General features: G+C 33.0%; 1 protein-coding gene across 1 annotated transcript; it reads right to left on the reverse strand.

Annotated features, from left to right (window-relative positions):
- Positions 1-3,296: 3,296 nt before the first annotated feature.
- LOC123223797 (myosin-6-like) lies at positions 3,297-18,558 on the reverse strand. The gene is given in 43 exon segments (XM_044647166.1): positions 3,297-3,846; positions 4,109-4,191; positions 4,289-4,369; positions 4,636-4,692; positions 4,915-4,971; positions 5,110-5,209; positions 5,288-5,358; positions 5,471-5,599; positions 5,752-5,943; positions 6,381-6,527; positions 6,764-6,934; positions 7,031-7,114; positions 7,206-7,250; positions 7,336-7,431; positions 7,606-7,627; positions 7,743-7,882; positions 7,995-8,207; positions 8,876-8,974; positions 9,354-9,473; positions 9,699-9,904; positions 9,995-10,172; positions 10,449-10,474; positions 10,477-10,508; positions 10,587-10,696; positions 10,792-10,923; positions 11,009-11,179; positions 11,307-11,433; positions 11,577-11,614; positions 12,412-12,513; positions 12,615-12,672; positions 13,949-14,050; positions 14,194-14,326; positions 14,329-14,339; positions 14,453-14,589; positions 14,694-14,843; positions 15,408-15,529; positions 15,532-15,566; positions 15,676-15,734; positions 15,880-16,036; positions 16,117-16,262; positions 16,436-16,579; positions 16,838-16,963; positions 18,127-18,558. Coding segments are annotated over 43 exon segments (4,530 nt in total). The 5' UTR covers positions 18,130-18,558; the 3' UTR covers positions 3,297-3,728.
- Positions 18,559-19,925: the final 1,367 nt, after the last annotated feature.

Consider the following 19,925-nt stretch of genomic DNA (forward strand, 5'->3'; position numbering starts at 1 on the left):
TGTAATTACATGATCCTAATGGATTTGACCCTTTTATCATTATACATTAATCATCCATTGTAAATGCATATTAATTCATTTTCATACCATGCATAAATGAAATAAAAAGATGAGGTCAATCATAGTCTTTTCAGTGTTACATGCGCATCATGTGGTCATAGTAGAATGCTAGAGTAAAATGCATTTCACCTTCATTGATTCTTTAAACAATGCATTTACTTTTTCCAATGCTGTAACAAGTAAATTATTATAAATAATTGTTGCTTGTCCTGGTAAATTCCTACCAAAATGAGAGACTGCATTATAGGTTTAATCTGCGTCCAAATTTTGTATTAGAATGGTAGAATCTCAAGGTTCCTACGTTTTAACTTCAAGGAGATTCATGAACATTCACTTAATTAAATTAAATTAACACTTTAAGGGTTTGATTTGATCCCTTCGAGCAAATGAATTATTTTATTTTATTAATGTTTATTATAACAAATGTTTTGAGGAGTTAACATGTATTTTTTTTTTTTTTAAATGGGGAATTTCATTTAGATTATTATATTGGTTTAAAATTAATTATATTAAATAGAATAAATTTAAAATTTAGTGATTAGATAAATTAAAATTTTAATCTTAATATACTATTAAAAAATTTTATATATAAATAATAATATATTATCACGTGATTAAATATTATTTTATTTTTAATTATTTAATTAGATAATAATATATTATTATTTATGTATATAATGTTTTCTCACATACAATCAAATTTTGTTAATAAAAAAATTGAGTAAAAAAAGTTAATTATATCACTTAGGGTTGAAAAAGGTTTTAGGCCAAACATTGGGTGGGAAATGGAACTTAGTCTTTGGTAATTTAATCTCCGATTGGAATATTAGGACTCGAAAAGGATCAAAGCTCCTTTCAAGTAAGCCAAATCAGTTGCTGGCTTCACATTGAATTGATGGCTGCAGTTTCATGTATAATTTTTTTTTGTTGTGATATTATATGTGTTAAATTAATAATAAAATAATATTTAATCATATGATAATATATATAAGTGTATATTTATTTATAATATTTTTAAAATCAGATTAGATATTAATTTTGAAGAGAATAGTTTATTTCAACCGATGCTCAGATTGAATGATCGGTGGTTAGATTTATTAATTCTTCAAAAATAATATTTGAAAATGTTTTTGTATAATTTATTATTAAATATATAAATGAAATTATTTAACATTAAAATATGTTTGGTTTGATAATATATATATTCAAATATAATAAATAAGATTTTGAGTTTAGTTTTCATAATTGTTTTCTTATATTGATTAAGTCAAACTTAGTTTTACATTTGTTTCGATTGAATAGTTAGAACGGTTTAATTTGATTGCAAAAATGATTTTCAAGTAAATCAAAACCGTTTTGATTAGCAGTTGACGATTTAACTGATTAATCGATCAGTCTAATTTAATTTTTAAAATTATATTTATTTGTGTTAATAAAATTGATATGTAGAGTATTTCTTATTATTGAATATCTCAAGCTTTAAATAAATTTGAAAGACTAAAATAATTATCAGCTATATTTAAATATCAACATAATAATGTCACTAATTGTTAGACAAAGAGCATTTATTCGTGAAATCGAGAACATGAAAGAAGGACGCCTAATGGTAACCACAATTTTTGTGTGACATGGAAAATGATTTTCAAGTAAATCAAAACCGTTTTAATTAGCAGTTGACAATTTAACTGATTAAATCGTTTTATTATTGAATATCTCAAGCTTTAAATAAATTTGAAAGACTGAAATAATTATCGGTTATATTTAAATATCAATATGATAATGTCATTAATTGTTAGACAAAAAGCATTTATTCGTGAAATCGAGAACACGAAGGAAGGATGCCTTAATGGTAACCACAATTGTGTGACATGAAAAATGATTTTCAAGTAAATCAAAACCGTTTTGATTAGCAGTTGACAATTTAATTGATTAAATCAATCAGTCTAATTTAATTTTTAAAATTATATTTATTTGTATACATAAAATTGATATGTATAGTATTTCTTATTATTGAATATCTCAAGTTTTAAATAAATTTGAAAGACTGAAATAATTATTGACTATATTTAAATATCAATCGTTAGACAAAAAGCATTTATTAGTGAAATCGAGAACACGAAGGAAGGACACCTTAATGGTAACCACAATTTTTTGTGTGACATGGTAATGTTAGTGAGAGACAAACTCAAATTTCTTCTATTGATCTACGTCAATATCAATCATTTATGTTAGTTTTTTTTCTTTTATTTTTTTAAAAAGCTTTATCATTCAGGCCTTACCGCAATTATAGGATTGTTCCCTTTACCTGTTGCAGCTCATTCAATGAACATAAAAAATCAACTAGAAGTTAAGGAGCAAATTAGTTTGCCAAAAACATTAAATCCTAGGGTTGATTTTGTGGCTGTTTTAGTTTCTTTTGTCTTAAAAATGGACCCAACTTTGGCAGATAGGTTGATGATGCATGTGGATAGTATGAATTTCCTCATTATGCAGGTGGCAAAGAGACTGAAAAACAAGGAGGGGACCTAAAATAGCTAACCCCATGGACCAACTCCGCACCCAAAATCAGCTGCACTGTGACGACCAACAACCCTACAAATTGACACTATCCAAATCTCTATCCGATGTTATTCAAATGTATAGGCCAATTCAGATTTTGATTAGCAAAATGTCAGCTAATTAATGCATGCCCACATTGCAACTTTCTAAAAGGCCCTACAAAATCTGTAATAGGCTGGTCCAGTAGAGTGGGGTGAAGCCTCGTGTGCACGAGGTGAAGTTGCTTCCACTGTCCATGTGAATTCCTCATGCTATATTTGCCCTCAATTTCAACTTCATTTTCAATGCTTCATTATTGTTCTATAGCGGCTATTCAATTGACTTCTTAGAGGAAGAAACTTTGACTTTTCTGTATTATTATTATTATTACTATTATTATTACTATTATTATTATTATTCCTATTAGGGATTTATTATGATTAATGTACACAAAAGAACTGAGCATTGACCCATTTTGTTGAGCTTGAATGGTCAACGCAAATTTGCTGAACCTAGAGCCTTGCCACAATTAAAATACGGGCTTTAACCTGGCTGCACATTCGGCAGACCCAGCCTGCAAGACCCGGGAAATTTGTAATTTAGGTTTACAACAGGGGAAGGCGAGGCCTTTTGAAAACACCGGTACATTTGATAATCAAAAGCTATAAAAATGTTAAGGGCAAGAAATTTCAATTAAATTCATGGAAATCAATCAACATATAATTCTCATAAAATTTATATCTTTGTTCATTTCCTGTTACTTTTATACATTAAAAGGCCTCACTATGCAAGCTGACTATACTTCACTAACTATCAAAATTGCTGCCCCTCCCCTCCCTTTTGGCACCAACACAAAAATACAAAATAATAAAGAAAGAGTAATCAAACAAGAATATTTTTATATATACACATTTATTCCCAGCCCCTTCACAATGATGGATTTTGCAGACTTGAATGACCAAAAAACAATAAACAAATGGAAATTTTTATATTAGGGGGCGTGGGTGTCATAAAAAAAATGTCAAAAGGGAAAAAATGATTGGATTTACAACAGGCTCCGTCTTTGATCAGAAATTTTTTACTTCACTGCCTACCCCTACAAAAAAATAAAGCAAGCAAGCCTGAGCTTCCTATGCCTCTTGTAAAAATTTGAAGGCCGAATTTTCAGAAAGTTCTTCTGCCGGTTTGACATCCATGAAATCCTTCTCTTGCATTGAATTAGAAAGGTCATCAATAGAGAAGGGAATGCTGTATCAAAAAAATATGAATTAGTTATTATAGTCAATGCCAGTTAGTCTAACATGCTTCAAAAGCTGTTAAAACACTGTTTGTGGGACAACATTGCAAACAAGAAGAAGAACCACAGAATGGTTATTAAGCATCTAAAAGTGGGTAATTATTGATTGAAAATAGCATGGAAGAACTCATATTAGCTGTTCCTCATTTTGCAAAACGAGAGTTCCATACGACACTGACACCATTAATATTCCTTCATTCATGAAAATCTCACCTGGAATTGTCATCCAACAAGAAGGCATTGCTGGCAGCATCATTTGAGTCCTCCGTCATATGTAACCTCATGCTGGAAATGACCTGCAAAATATATCAAGTAGTAGTTCATTCAGGTCCTCTAGACAAGCACATAAACAAAGGCTACCATTTAAGATGAGTTTCCAACAAAGTAACTTACATGTGGAGACACACTTTGAGTATTATAGTTGTCATCCCAGTACAGAGTACATATTCTATACAGCTGCTGGACACTCAGGATCTGAACAAACCAAACATTGATGTGAGTCAATAACAGAGAGAGAGGTTTTGCTCGTGTGCTTGCACACAGCATGCAGGTAGGAAAAAAGAGGGCAAACTGAAAAGACCCTTAACATCTAGAAATTCGATTCTTGCAGATCTAATTTGGTCATTTATTCAGTTAAGTTCGTGAAACATGCAGGGGTGCATGTGTACACACAGAAATGCATGGAAGCATGCACGTGCACAGCCACACGAGAGAAACAGAGAGAGAAGCAAGAGACTTACAGGACACAGATCACTAGTGATTTCATCATAGGAAATTCTGTATTTTTGATGTATAACCTGTGGATGAATATCAGTGGAAATCAAGTTAAAACATATCATTGCAATCATCCCATAGAATAAGAAAAAAAAACACAAAACAACAGAGAGATGGAGAACTAATGTCAACATATAAATATAGTCATAAAGCAATCAAAAGATACAAAAACATATGTTGAAGAGATGGCATCACATTGGCTTTCATTGATAAAAAGGGCTATGATATCAAACAAGATGGCATACCAGAAATCCAACACCCTGTCTAATGTGCTTAAGTTCATCCCATGAGGAGCCTGCATACTGCAATCCAAGGAATTAAGAATAAGAATCAGGGAAACTTCAGTACATTATATAATACAGCAAGTGATCACCAATCAAATTTACACAGGGAAAACAGTGAACCAAGATAAGAGTTCTGAACCCATGAAAATAAATTACCTCATCTTTTGCTTGGCAGCACCATAGCTCCAACTCAGCTAAGCCAGCTTTCACATACTCTCCATGGCTAAAAGTACAACACTCACGACGGAGAAGAAGACTGGAAAAATCATAAGAAAATTATGGTATGACCAAGCAGTTTGGTATAAATTGACAAAACAATAAAATAGAAAACTACCTGTTAAATAATTGGACATTTATATATGAGAAAGTCTGAGCAAAGATCTTCTGGACCAGTACTGGAGGCACCTGAAATACCAGAACCATTTAGAATCCTTCCATTTATACAGAAAGTTAATTTCTCACCATCCCTCAAAAAATGCATGTCAAAAGTAAAAGAGCAAACAATAAAGTCACATACAAAATTCTGCTTCAATGTACTGAGAAGAGTATTGAGGCAATCAATAATGCTCTGCCAGTGACTAGAAGGAGAATCTTTGCCAAAGGATCGCCCAGATCTTCGTACATTTCCCTTGGATGTCCTGGGTGCCTGAAATTCAAAATTAAAAGTTACGAACAGTTTAGAGCCACAGCTTCCAAGCTACAGGAAAAAAAAGCTAAACTGAAGTTTATGTACACTGCAGCAGATGGTATTAAATATCTTAGAATTCTATGGTACTGCAAGCTTCAGAGCAAATATACCTGGATACACAATGAAAGGAAAGAAGATAACTCCTTTTTCAAGTTGTCTCGAATGATTCCATAAATTTTCTCCACATATGCTGCTAGCTGCTGTTTGAAAAGCAAGGCTGGATATTTAGCCTCCACTTGACGTACTACTGCTGGTGCAGCGGCAGCAAGAAGGCTTGCAGGAGAGGGAGATGAGCGAAAACCCTACAATTATCATAGAAAAGGAAGAATTAACTTATCACACTAGAAAAAAAAATGAAATTCAAACAAAGATTTTTATTTTATAGGAATGTTAACACTTGAATGAAGAGATTACAAAGGTGACAAGCACACACACATATATATTCTAATTTTGACCAACAGAGCACTGACACACACACACACATATCTAATGTTGACCAACAGGACACTGACATCTCCTTTTACTCAGCAAAGATGTGGCAGCCAAATCATCCACAAAAGAGATAGAACTACACACATCCAAAGTGTTTTGACTACCAAAAAGTTGCAACATCCTTCACGAAAATCCTCCCTGAATAAAGTATAGCAAGATCTTGTAGTAACCCACATAAATTAGGTTTCCTTGCACAGATTGGACTCTAAAAGTAATGGAATTATATTCAATTAAATAATCCAAATACCATGGCCATCCTCCCAAATAGGGAGGTTGCAGTGGGTGGTTTCTTATGTGGAGTTGCACCAGCAGCCTTCAAACTTCGGTGGAGCAAGAACAATAATGAAGATGTATTGGATAACCAATAAGCCAAATGACCATTGTCTTCTTCATTCTGTGAAATAAGTGTTACCATACTTTAGTTCTTAAAATTTGCATGCTATAAGGATGTCACAGTAATTGAAAAAGAGAAGTAACGTGATAAGCAACAGATTGGAGGAAACCCGACACTTCATCCAACAGTTTAGATAAAATTACAAGGGACAAATATAAAGATAAATATTTCACAATCTGTGCAAAAATGTGGAACGGTCACGCAAACCACTATTATCAATAATGCTATCCAGATACCTCAATTGCAGAACCTATCATCTGAATTAGACGATCAAACACACTAGTCCTTTCAGCTTCAAACGATTTCCACTGGAGAAGACATCTGTATATAGTAAATGCTGCAACAGGTTTTCCATTACTGTAACCAATGTTCTTAATTACACAGTTGATAAGGGCATCAATGTTCTCCTGTTGCAAGAAAATGTAAGAATAGTTCAGCCTACATTTATATTTAAGATGAAAGCCTGACAAATGATGCATATTTCAGTTATGGCAAGAATATACATGTTGATTTTCAATCTGAGATCTCCTGAACTTGCTCTCAGATTCTGTGTCCATCTTTTTCACAGGTGTAACACTCAGTAGTTCCTGCATGAACAACACTTTTCAGTGACACTAATAACAAGAAGCTTAAGCCCAAAATTATATTGACTGATGATCCATGCAAAAGAAACATTACATTGGATCTTCCATCTTCATTCACATGATGACCATTTTCCAAACTCTGCAAATTGCGAAGGGTAAGAAAAAGAAAGAGCATGTAAGCTAGATAACAAAATTAAAGTCCATACAATAATTTGGCATATTACCTGAGTTTCTGTTGATGATAGATGATCTGACATTTTCTTGACAGGTGTTTTTAATAGGGTTTGCCACTGAAGAATATGGTTCTCAGATTCCAAACTCTGCAAATTGGGAAGGGTGAGAAAAAGAAAGAGCATGTAAGCTAGATAACAAAAGGAAAGTCCATACAATAATTTGGCACATTACCTGAGTTTCTGTTGATGATAGATGTTCTGACATCTTGACAGGTTTTTTGATACGTTTTGCTGCTGAAGAATATGGTTCTCAAATTCCACGTCAGAAACTTTTTCTTCGAGCCTGCAAATGAAAGAGACAAAAACCGCTTATATAGAGTAACATCCACAATACTTTCAACAACAATAGGGATATTAGTATCATTACTGAAACTTAGTTAAGTGACAAAGAAAACAACTTGTGCATAGCAGTCTTCAACTGCAATATTTTTGACTCTGCTTCCAAAGCTTGCTTCAACCTTTCTTCACTAATTTTGCTGGTCTCTTCAAATTTTTTCTCAGTTTCACCAATTTTACTTTCCAGTGAACTTACTAATGCCTGCAATTAAGCAGAAAGCAAGTAACAAGAAATGAGAAATTCACCAGCATGCTCCTCTGTGCTTATAATAGTCTTTTGACCAGATAATAAATCACACAATTTGCCTATTTACCTTGAGTTTTTCATTTTCACTTGTAAGCTTCTCCAGCACTGTAAGGTCAACAACAGGAATCTCTTGTACAACAGGAACTCTCTCTGCTTCCTTTTTGGCAATCTCAATTTCTTTCATGAGCATTGTTTTGGTTTCCTTGAACTGAAGCTGCATCTCTTGCAATGCAGACTGTAGTTTTGCATTTTCTTGGTTTTTAGCTTCTTCCATGTCAACCTACAAAAGTGAATTACAGAAGCAAAAATTAGGGATAAAGAAAAACATTGAATTGAAACCAAAACATAACTCACAAGTCTAAAAAGAACGTAATGCAACTGTAAGTTCCAAAATTACACTCCCTTCTTTCTCTGCCTCTTTCTTTTTTGGATGAACTGACAAGCAAGCATTGTGCAATGTGCACCACATTGGGGAAAGATAATGAGCAGGACTAATATGCATAGGGATTCTAAGGCCAATCAACTTAAGCTTTTGGGTCAAGGAGAGGTCAAACCATTCACATATTGGGGCCCTGTTGGTAGATACCCTTGTGCTACCAGTGCCTATGACTAGGCTAGAAAAGTAGTAGCATGTCTTTCATGTGGTTTTAAGGGGTGCATGTCTAAGCACAGACTCAATTAGGGAAATGTCCAACCTTTGCAACAGTATCAGGTGTCAATGTGGAAACAAAAGAGAGGAAGCAAAACAGAAGCTCCATGAACAGAATTGCATTTAACTATTATTCTGACCAGTTAATTATCCTATGTTATCATAATGCACTACTCTTTCAAAATAAAGGTTAGACAGCTTTGCCAAACTTAAATCAATAGACAGCTGAAGTCAATCCAGACAAACATCATCCAACACCAACTTGCTGCATATTTCAACTATTAAATTGTTATACTTACCCTCATGCGCCTCTCCAACTGCAATCTCCATGTCAGTTCTTCAACTTGTTTTTCCAGTTTATTTTTGGCAGCTTGGAGAGCTCCTGTTTCCCTAGCAGCCTGTACAATAAGAAGCAGATAAAGTCTAAGTTCTAAGAAAGAAAAGCAACATATAAACTGAATCAAAACAAGCAATCAAATTCACATAGAAAAGATTAGAAACTAGGCATGATGTCAACAACAGCCTTTTCTTTTATGCACTTTTTTTCATACAAGAGCTTCATTTCTTGAAAAAATCACACTCTGAATATGGATATCTTATACTTCAGCCCTCAAATCAGGATGTTAAATATGAAAACGAAAAACAATGATTTACGAAGATTTATAGAAACTATAAAATTTTGATTCATTCATAATCAATACATAAATTTTTCCCAAACAATATTGTAAGAAAGAATCTGATGATGAATTGAAGGACAAAAATGAAAGAGATTGTCACCATCTTAAGCTTCCGCAACTCTTTGCGAGCAACCCTTCCTCTCCACGCACATTGTGTTTTAATAGCTGCTTTCTTCAAATTTGTATAATGCGACCGTGCTAAGTACTTGCGGCATTGGCTCTGGAGTATACAATTGAAGTTAATCCAAGTACAAAAGAACTTCAGCCAGTCACAGCATGACAAATGAGATTGGACATCATGCAATCAATTCTTCCCTAAATCCTTAAGTTTCCAGACTTAACATTAGAGTTTCAAGAAACTTTTTACACATTACAAGGCTACAATGAAAAAAAAGCAAACAATAACCTACTTATTTAGTCAAAAAAAGTTAAAAAAATGATCTACCTGAATTATAATTGCTGCTTGAGACTGCCTTCTGAGTCGGAGGTCATTCCGAGCAGCCATCCCGCGCATCCCTGTTTGAATGCAAGAAGCAGAGGAACACAAATCTTTATAAGCTTTCCTAGCAATATACATGTGGAAATTTCTCTGGATCCTAAGAGAGGAAGCTTCTCTCCGCATGTTCTCATAAACTTCACGAGCAAGTTGTCCTGCAGGCCACAGACAGAAACTGAGAAAAATCCAATCTAAAAGCCTTTAGGGAGAGGATTACCAAGCTAATCTAAATAGCCTTAGATTACCTCTGCATGCAGCTTGAATCTGAATAGCAGATCGGCGAAGCAATATAAAACTTTTGTGACCCAAGTAAGAACGGACTTTCCTCTGGATAATGCTAGCTGATCTTCCTAAGACTTCGCTTCTTCGTCCATCTAAATCCGCCATCTGACCAGCCCTAAGAAAAACCTTTGTCTTGCCTATCTGCAAAAACAAACTAGATCACCAACAATACTTGCAAAAGACCTTAAGAGGCAGTTACACGAGATTCAGAAGACAAAAGGTATGTATCTCCAACAAAACAGAAAGTATAATGAAACAAAAGCATCAGTATCATGTCACTGAAACATTATGGACAAAAGCTGACAATTCTTATGACCATTACATTTTAGAGAAAAATCAACAACTCAGCATTAAAAACAATAATCTTAACAGAATCACATACTAGGAAGATGGTTTGATCAATAGTTAAATGATTACCTGGAAGCCTTCAAGTCCTACTTTCCTAGGAGCCTCTTGCAAGCAGCGACTTCATCAGAACTAACATAAAATAATATAAGCAGTCAGAAGATGGCCTGAAAAAAAAAATTAATAAGTTAAAGAACACAATTACAGTACCTCCCATTTAAAACTTCAGGTGCAAGTATGCAAAATCGATCCAAAAATTCATCAAATGGTTTCCTAGTAGGATATCCAGCACAACTTATCCTGATTGCCTCCATGACTCCCTGAGATTATACATATAAACTTGTATAAATGCAAGCAGAGTTTGCCTATAAACACAAAATAAATCAAGGTCCAACATCTAGAATTTTTATCTCACCCCACAACGCAGTTGCTGTAAAACACTTTCATTCTCGAAGATTGCTGGCTTAAGAAGATTATTGGGCTTTACACAGCGGATGTAATGTGGCTCACTGGAACTTAGAGTCTCAAGCAATGATTGCAGTTGTTGCTGCAGCAAGGACAAAAGATGACTTCATAACCCACAGGAGTAAACAAAAAAAATCAAATTCCTTATGAAGAGAAAAATTATAAACCTTAAATCCAGAACCTATTGAAGAAAACTTTGATGACTTCGAAGATTCCTCAGCCAAAGGTGGAAACAAAGATGCTACAAAGGAACATTTGGAAGCACTTAACAGTGCCTGATGTTCAGCAACAACATAGTCTTTGTTTTTGTCCAAGAACAATTCTGTTTGGTAAGTGACCTGTCAAAATACAGTCCAATTTCTTAGTGAATGCACTTAAAACATAAAGATTTCTACACTTCATAGGTCTAGATTCTATAATGTAACTATAAACTAACACAGACTGAAACAATTAAGGTAGCCTTACATCACCAGCATAATGGCTAATTGTGAAGTCACTACGAGATAATTTTGGCTTGGTGAAGCGCTTATGATTTTTAAATGTCTGATACAGCTTTTGAGCAAATGTTTCATGTGTTGATCTTGGAAACATACTACAAAACATAAGCATAAGTTATCTCACCACAAGAAATCTCAAATCCAATGTTGAAAATTGTAAATTAACAAGCAAAATTGGTGTATAAGGAACTGTTGAAATCAATGTGAAATAACAGTACAAGCTCACTACCGTGCTTACCAAGCTTCATCCAGAAGAGCAATTATGCCACCGGGTTTCTGGAAAATAGACAAACAAATGAAGTGATTGATATGAAACCATACCCATATATTACTAATTGACATGTTAGCAATGCTCCACTTTCATCAAGAAAAACAAATAATTGAGAAAGAACAATAAAATAAATAACAACTGAAAGTACTAATTAATATCAGTACCTTACCTGGTACACATACATTACACAGTTGAAGCTAAGTTTTGATCTCAAGGAAAAACATTTCACAGAAATATTCTAACGCTAATTAAAGACTAGTGCAAAATGAAGAATAAAACAAAAGTAAAGATGAAAATAGGGAAGGAATAAAAACATGACAAGGAAGAGGAGCATGTAAAAACAGAGATTATGTACTAGAGCTTCTGAACCACTGCATCCAGTCCAGAATACTCCACAAAGAGATTGAAAAATCCTACAGGCCGTTTAATTGTACTAGTGCAACATTTTCATGATGGGTATCGGACTATCATAACAGGGACAATAGCTTTTATAATGAATTTATCTACCACAACCCCTTCCATCGAGCTAAAGAACAATAGCACACTATATACAACAGGAATGGAAGTAGAATGAAAACCTTGACAAATTAATAGTAAGATCATAAGATCAGATATTAAACAAAAAGGGTATGCATTATTGTGATGCGTCTTTACATCCTGTTTTATAAGTAAACACAAGTATACCAAATTAATAATTATAAGAATTAGCAGAGATTCACTGACATGGAATTTAAATATAGTCAAAAGTGGGTAAAAAAAAAGCTAGACACAAAGCTTTTATGCAGCTATAGACACCACAAACCTTTTCAATGAGATCTAAAACATCTTGATTATCAACAAATTCTATGTAACTCCAGTTAATTTCTTCTTTCGTATATTCTTCTTGCTCCATTTTGAATACATGCTGCCCAGATATATGTTTATCCATCAGAAACTATGTAATAAAGATAAATAGAGGAGACTCCAAGAATGCTGAAGAAACAGAGATGCATTTAACAAACCAACCTGATTGAAATGTTGCTGAAGTTTCTCATTTGTCAAATTGATACAAAACTGCTCAAAACTGCGAAAAGTGACAAGATACTTAGCATCACATCATCACATGGAAGAATCCATCAACCAAGCATCCACATAAAAAATTTATATCACTGTGGCCAATTTTTAATGAATGAACAACTTCATCTGTAACGGATTCCCTAAAAGAAGTGGCAGCACAAGCAACCAAAACACCATGAGCTTTACATTCAACTCTAGGCAAGAACTTAACAATGCAAGGGGATGACCTATCTCTTGATGCTCAATCCAGCAATTCACACTGCACTGTAATGATGGTAGGCCACCAAATACACTCCTTGGAGCCTAGTGAAAAGATGTGATCATGCAGCAGTAGAACAAGATCTGAGAGATAATGATGTATAACTACTTTGGAAACTTAAGAATATTATAATTCTGCTACAAGTTTTTGAGAAGGAAAAATAAAGCAATAAATTTATAATGTCAGTCAAAAAGTCATTTTCTCCCTTTTCTTCCCAAAAAGTACTTTGGAATGCCTAACAAATAGTGGCACCTGCTTTTGTTTTACTTACAAAAACTGTTTAATAAAAATCATAGGGTGCTTAATTTATCGTGATAAATGTCAAAGTATATCGATGGCAAACCTTGCACATAAGGTTATTAAAATGCTGAAAATGAATTGTGCAGGGAAACGCAGAACAGATAATTAGCATTCACTATTTTGTGCTAAATGAAGACAAAATCACCACCAGTGCAGATACTAGAATGCATAATAATGATAACAGTTCCTAGCTATGCCTCAAAGACAAAGAACCGTCGGAGCCAACACATAAATAGAAATCTTGCTTAGCCGCTCTCACACCCATAACATCTGTACAGGACATTTCATTTCCTAGACAGGTAAAATTTAAGACGCAAAATAACAAACAAAATTTTTAATCATCAATTTCGTTTTTTGATATTGCAATCACAATACCGAAGAGGAGAGAATAGTGAATCTTTCATCGTCTTTTGAGGGGAGAAAGATGGTTGTGATATGTAAAACCATTCAGAAAATGTGATTTAACTAAAATTTTTTTATTACACAAAATATCATTGGAGAAGAAATACTCAGTCAATGAGTTCTATGCCTCCACTGTCAAGGTGTAGCAATTACACCTTTGATTATTGCTTTATTTTAAAAGCAAGAAGACATATATTACTGCCACAGATCAAGCCTGAAAATGCCATTTTACACCTTGAAGCAGATAAACACTGCTTGCACTAACTGGCTTTGAAACCAATTTCAATCGATTATGAAAACAAAAGGCATATTGATTAAGCACCTGTTTGTCGTGAAACTCTCGAAACCATAAATATCCAGCACACCAATTAAGGACTTTGAGTCAGGATCTTGACCAATTGAACTATTGATTTTCTCAACAATCCTAATGAACCAAGAAGAGAAGTACGGAGAAATAATTAATAAAAGAGTCTCAAACTAATAGAAAAGAAGTGAACAAAGGAACAAGTAAACAGAAAGCAGAGTCAATTCTGACATTCTCTTTTGCAGTATGGAAGCAAATCATACCAATCAAATAATCTTGTGTACACAATTTTTGCCAAAGCATCTCTACTGAGGGCCGCTGCCTCTGGATCCAGCCATTTTGTAATCATTTCATCACGGGTTACAATCACACGTTTGCAGAGAGAATCTTCTAGGCCTTGACATTGCACCTGGAAATCCAAACAAAGAATTTTTATTCTTCTTTTCACAAGTGCATATAAAGCCCATACAATTAAGAATAAAGTTTATTTGTGAGCAAGGGATAATGTAATTATTGATTTACATTAAAAGTTCAGCAACAGTTCTTAGATGGAACCAAGATTTTTCATCTTTAGGAACTGATGAGTCTATTTCCTTCCCCTTAGCAAATTCAATGTTTCCAAGATGAAGAATAGCGGCCACAACTCGGAATATCGCATCCTGACAAAGGGTTTATTGTATAAACAAAAATATAATTTATAGATACTTTGCATTGAAACATAGCATCTCACAGTTGGAAAAACTTGCTAAATGGGGAAAAAAACCTGCTCCTCAGGACTTATTCCAACAACATCCATTGCCCTTCGTGTTGCAATGTATTCCTTAGCATCATCAGTCCCATCTAAGTCAAAGCAGTTTGATTGATTCAAATAATGAAATGTTCTTGGGTTTCCCAACTTGAACCTCTGAATATCCTGACAAATGAAAGAGAATAGAATGTGAAGAATCTGACCGAAAGAAGAAGAGAATTTGTTGCTTTGCATTTAACATCTAGTGGTAAAAATCTGTACTCCATTTCCAGATATGAGAAAAAAGAAAAAGGTCATAAAGCACTCTGGGGCTTTATCCCGGCTTTATCCCCAAACTAATCTTCAGGGATTTCTACAGAACAGCTCATTTTTTGGAAGCAACATGCTTTATATTTAATCTTGATTCCATTTTAACTCATAAAATAATACCACAATTGAGATGCCCCAACACTTTCTGTTACTATCAGTTTCCATGACTACTAAAGGAGTAACTGGACATCTCTAGATATGTCAACACACTGATTCCTCAGCATAAACCTCAAAAGACCATAGTCAGCCAAGAACTTAAGTATATAAAGGGCAATTATCAGTGCCAAATTATATTCATTGCACATGCTCAACAGAGCTTTCAATTTAAATTAAGAAAGGATTAGAAGGCGATAAGTATTTGAGTGCAATTTCTGTGGAGCAAAAGTGCAACTTTATATGACCCATTTAAAGGATAATTACCTGTGGTGGTGCAGCACAAAGCATGTAGAAACAATGATAATTTCTCTCAGGATCAGACACTTGACAAACACGTGATCTTTCTAGCAAATAAGTTCTGATTGCAGCTCCAGAAATTCTTCCCTCTGGTCAAATTGAATCTCCACAAACTTACCAAAACGACTGTAGAAGTTACAAGGAGAAAATAAAAAATAGATCACCCCAAAAAAAAGAAAGACATATAATGTGAGAAATTACAACATAAAAGAATATAAACATTTAATCTTCTAACCTTGAGTTGTTGTTTCTTACAGTCTTTGCATTACCAAATGCTTCTAAAACAGGATTGGACTGCAAATACAATAAAACCACCAAAGAATGTAATAATAAAATATAACAAACCAAAAGCATGAGTAACAATGATACTCCAAAGATCCAATATTTCAACATTAAAATTCTCAAACAGAACTAAGAGGAAAGTTCAAGGCATCTTTACCTCCAGAACTTGCTGCTCAACACTCCTCCCCTCAGCAGCGGCTCTACCTCCCATGTAAGCAAGATACCTCATGAGGCATTTAGTGCTCTCCGTTTTACCTGCCCCACTTTCACCACTAACCAAAATTGACTGGCTTATTCCCTCATTGATCATAAGTCTGCATCCACATCCATGGTATTATCTAGTGTAAGACAAGTAACAGAAACAATAACTTTGAACTGGTATGAGACAAAATACCTGTATGCAGCATCTGCAACAGCAAACGGATGTGGACTCAACTCACCAAAGGCTGCCCCTTTATATTGAGCCATCATATGGCTATCATAAAGATGAGGTAGTCTTTGAAAAGGGTTCACAGCAATCAGTATATTTCCAGTGTAAGTCTGGAAGAAACATAAAATGTATTAGCCTTACTCTGCCAGCAAATTTTGAAAATATAAATAAATAAAACATTCCTCAACACCCATTTATACAAATTTAACTGCCCTCCACTCCAACTCAAGCCAAGGCAAGGAAAGAAGAAGAGTGATTAAATTTTTTTTCTTTAAACACTTACATAAATCTCATTCATATCATATCTTGATTTTAGATTCTGGAGGACTCCTGGTTCATGCAAATAAGCCAATTTTGTCATATCATCCACTCCACATGATGGGACTTCAGCATCTTTGGGATAGACATTAGAAGCCTTAACAACAGCCTGAAATTTTTCAAAATTTTAATAAAGAGGCCCACATTCAGAATACCTTCAACCACTATGTCTTATGTTCTCAAAAAAGTTAAGAACAAAAGAATGAGTTTAAAGTTCAATGTCTGACAAGAGAGACTTCAGCAATAGGCTATTTGCTAACTACAAACGATAAATTAGTAAATTGTTATCCAGAAGTTGAGAAAATATATCCAGCTAAGGTTAATACTTGATAAAATAAGCTTAAGAGTAGTTTGTAAAGGCACTCACGGTCTTCCCAGATGTGCAGAGAACTTTGATTTGATCGCCATTAACCTCCACAACTTCACCATCTATCCACATTACTTCAGGATCTTCCACCCATACAAGAGATCCAACAGGAGTAACAGCAGCAGTCTGCAAAGCCAAGGGTGTCAATGGTTTACCATTTGAATCACTGGTGGCACTTTATTTCTATTGTGAACATTGCATGGCTGATACTAGTATTAAAAAACATGTTACATAATTGAAAAGAGGAAATATTGGGTGAGATGCTCAGTTACCTTTACTACAATCATTCACATAATTTATAGTATAATAATCAAAAGAATCCAGGATAGCATCCTCATGTACATTCCATAAACAAGCTAAGTGATGTCAATCCAAAAATACATTTGAAATAACATCCATACCCACTCCCTCCATCAGTGACACGTATTATCTATCATACTGAGTTTGCAATTCAAAACATTTTGTATAAATTAATAGAACAAGTTTGGAAATTTAAATTTAAACTTTCTCAAAACTCCAGTTACTTGGATCTATATGTCTCATACCCAAATATAAATTCCCCTTCTTTACTGTAGGGCGACTCAAAACTTAACAAAGAAATGGCATAAGAAAAAAAAAATCTCACTCTTCAATATAAACTTAATAACTCTTTTTATCATAAAGTAGCAGCCAAGAACAAAGATTCTTCAAACTTGAGTCTCAGCATGTGAAAGATGTGACCTTCATTTGTACATAATTCACCGAAAAGTATTTAAAATATGAAACCCTCAAGCTCTAAGTTCGTGGCGAAAATACCAGCGCAAGTAAACTGTTAATGACTAAAAACCAAATGGGGAAAAGTGGATATAATATAGCCTCCTCACAAACCCCAAGATTCTAAACCTGACCCTTAATGAATTTAATCAACATTATACTCAAAAGTATCCGGAAAGAAAATAAACCACAAAAGAAATTAAACTTTAATCCAAGGTTGGAACAAGAAGCTGCGGTCAATGGCAAGTCAACAACTGACGGCTGGAGACATAAACTTAAGATATTTCATAACTGGCGAAAAGAATCAATAGATCAAAACACATTACTCCAAATAAATCCAAAACATCACGAAAATATAAATTACTATCCGCTTTTGCTTCAACAAAGTTCAGATCAGTTCTGCGACATAATGAAACGACGACAAATTATTAACCATATTATAGAATTCAAAAAAAACTAATAGCAGCAAGAAGTGAAATGAACAAGAATTAAACGATAAATGCACAGAAATTAATAAAAACGTCATTTATAAGTACCATATTTTATGCAGATTGATTGGATCAGAGACTTGGCTTGCTTCTCGATCTACTTTCACAGCCTTCAATAATAATACATTACCAAGCGCAGAAGACACAAATATTTGAAGTTGAACTTGTCTTCCATTTTAAACTATAATGGACTTCTACAAAATTAAACAACAAAAGAATTTCTACAAAGAATAATGAAAAAAATAAAAAAATGCGAAGCTTAAACCATTCAACTAGACCAAACTGTTGAAGAAGAGAGTAGCGCCTCTTTCTATCTCTGTCACCGCTGTTCCAAGCAGACCGTTCCGTTTGTAGTTTTGTAAATCTTTTCTTTTCTTTTTCTTTTTCTTTTCTTTTCTTTAACTGTAATTAATTAAGGGCCGTCTAATTCAACTGAGGAAAAAGTTAATTTAAAGGGCAGATGGAATTCCAAAAGTACCCCAAACCTTGACTTCAATTACAATCTTTAATGACAAGATCATCTCGGATTCTGTCTACAGAACAGTTGTCTGTGTCCCGCAAATTGAATTGCAAAGGCGGCAAGAGTTATTACAAGAAAAAGTCGTGACAGTATTTATATCGTGTCACATGAACTTAAATATCAGAGTTTCTTTTTTTCTTTTTTTTCTTAATAATTTTACTATATATATTATGGAAGGTAAGAAAAGTATATATTATTAAATGAAATATTTGGAAGTAAATATTATTTGTTAAAAAAAAAAAAACTTCAGTAAAAGCCTTCATTTAACTATAATTTAAATATTTTTTAATCATATTTTAAGTTTATTTTATTATTTTAAAATAACTTTTCAACAATCCTCAAACAAATTCCATTGGTTTATAGGTATAAGAATAATGAACAACGTTATATATATATACTTTTAAATATATAATTATGTATATAAATAATATATCATTATATGATTTATTATTATTTTATTTTTAAATTAAAATCATTTAATCAGATGATGTCACATAATTTATGTATACAAAAATATGTATAAGTAATTTTATTGAAGAATCATTACAAGTACAATTCTTAGTTTGAATAACAACACACTATATGTGAGTGTTTATTTGGTAATCTATATTTTAGGTAATAACAAATTTTGGTAATTTTCAATTACCAAAAGATATGACAGATAAAATAACGATAATTAAATTATAATTTTTTAAAAAGATTACCAAATTTATCTTAAATCTTTTATAATTTTATTTTAATTTATTAAATTTTTATAATAAAACTACTCTCATTTTCAATTAATAGTATTATGATAACAAATTTAAAAAAAATATAATTAATTAATTTTATATTGTGATAACATTAAAAAAATCTTAATATATTATTAATATTAAGAATATTTTAGAAAATATACAAAACAAATATTTTAACATAAGACATTAATTTAATCACAAATATAATAAAATGTTCGAATCGAAACTTTGTCTTTGAAATTCTTATATTGCACTAATTTCATTAACTCTTCATTTTTTAGGTATTCAATTAACTAAATATAATATTAATTTATATTCGTTAAAATATTTAAATAAAATAATATTTTATTATTTATTTATCAACGATAAAGCAAACATAATTTTTATAACACAAGATTACACTTCCCGGACACCCTAAATAAATAAAAATTAGCACTAATTTGAGTATAGAGAAATAGTCAAGAATGATTAAACTTACCCAAACTAATCTTGAAAAGTTGGAAGAAAAAGTCAATGAAAATCAACTTAATTAAATGTATTTTAATTCCTAATCAAGAATCAAGCCTTTAATTACCAGGTAGGGATTCAGGTGG

Source organism: Mangifera indica, chromosome 8, assembly GCF_011075055.1.
Source record: "Mangifera indica cultivar Alphonso chromosome 8, CATAS_Mindica_2.1, whole genome shotgun sequence".
Taxonomy (NCBI): Eukaryota; Viridiplantae; Streptophyta; class Magnoliopsida; order Sapindales; family Anacardiaceae; genus Mangifera; species Mangifera indica.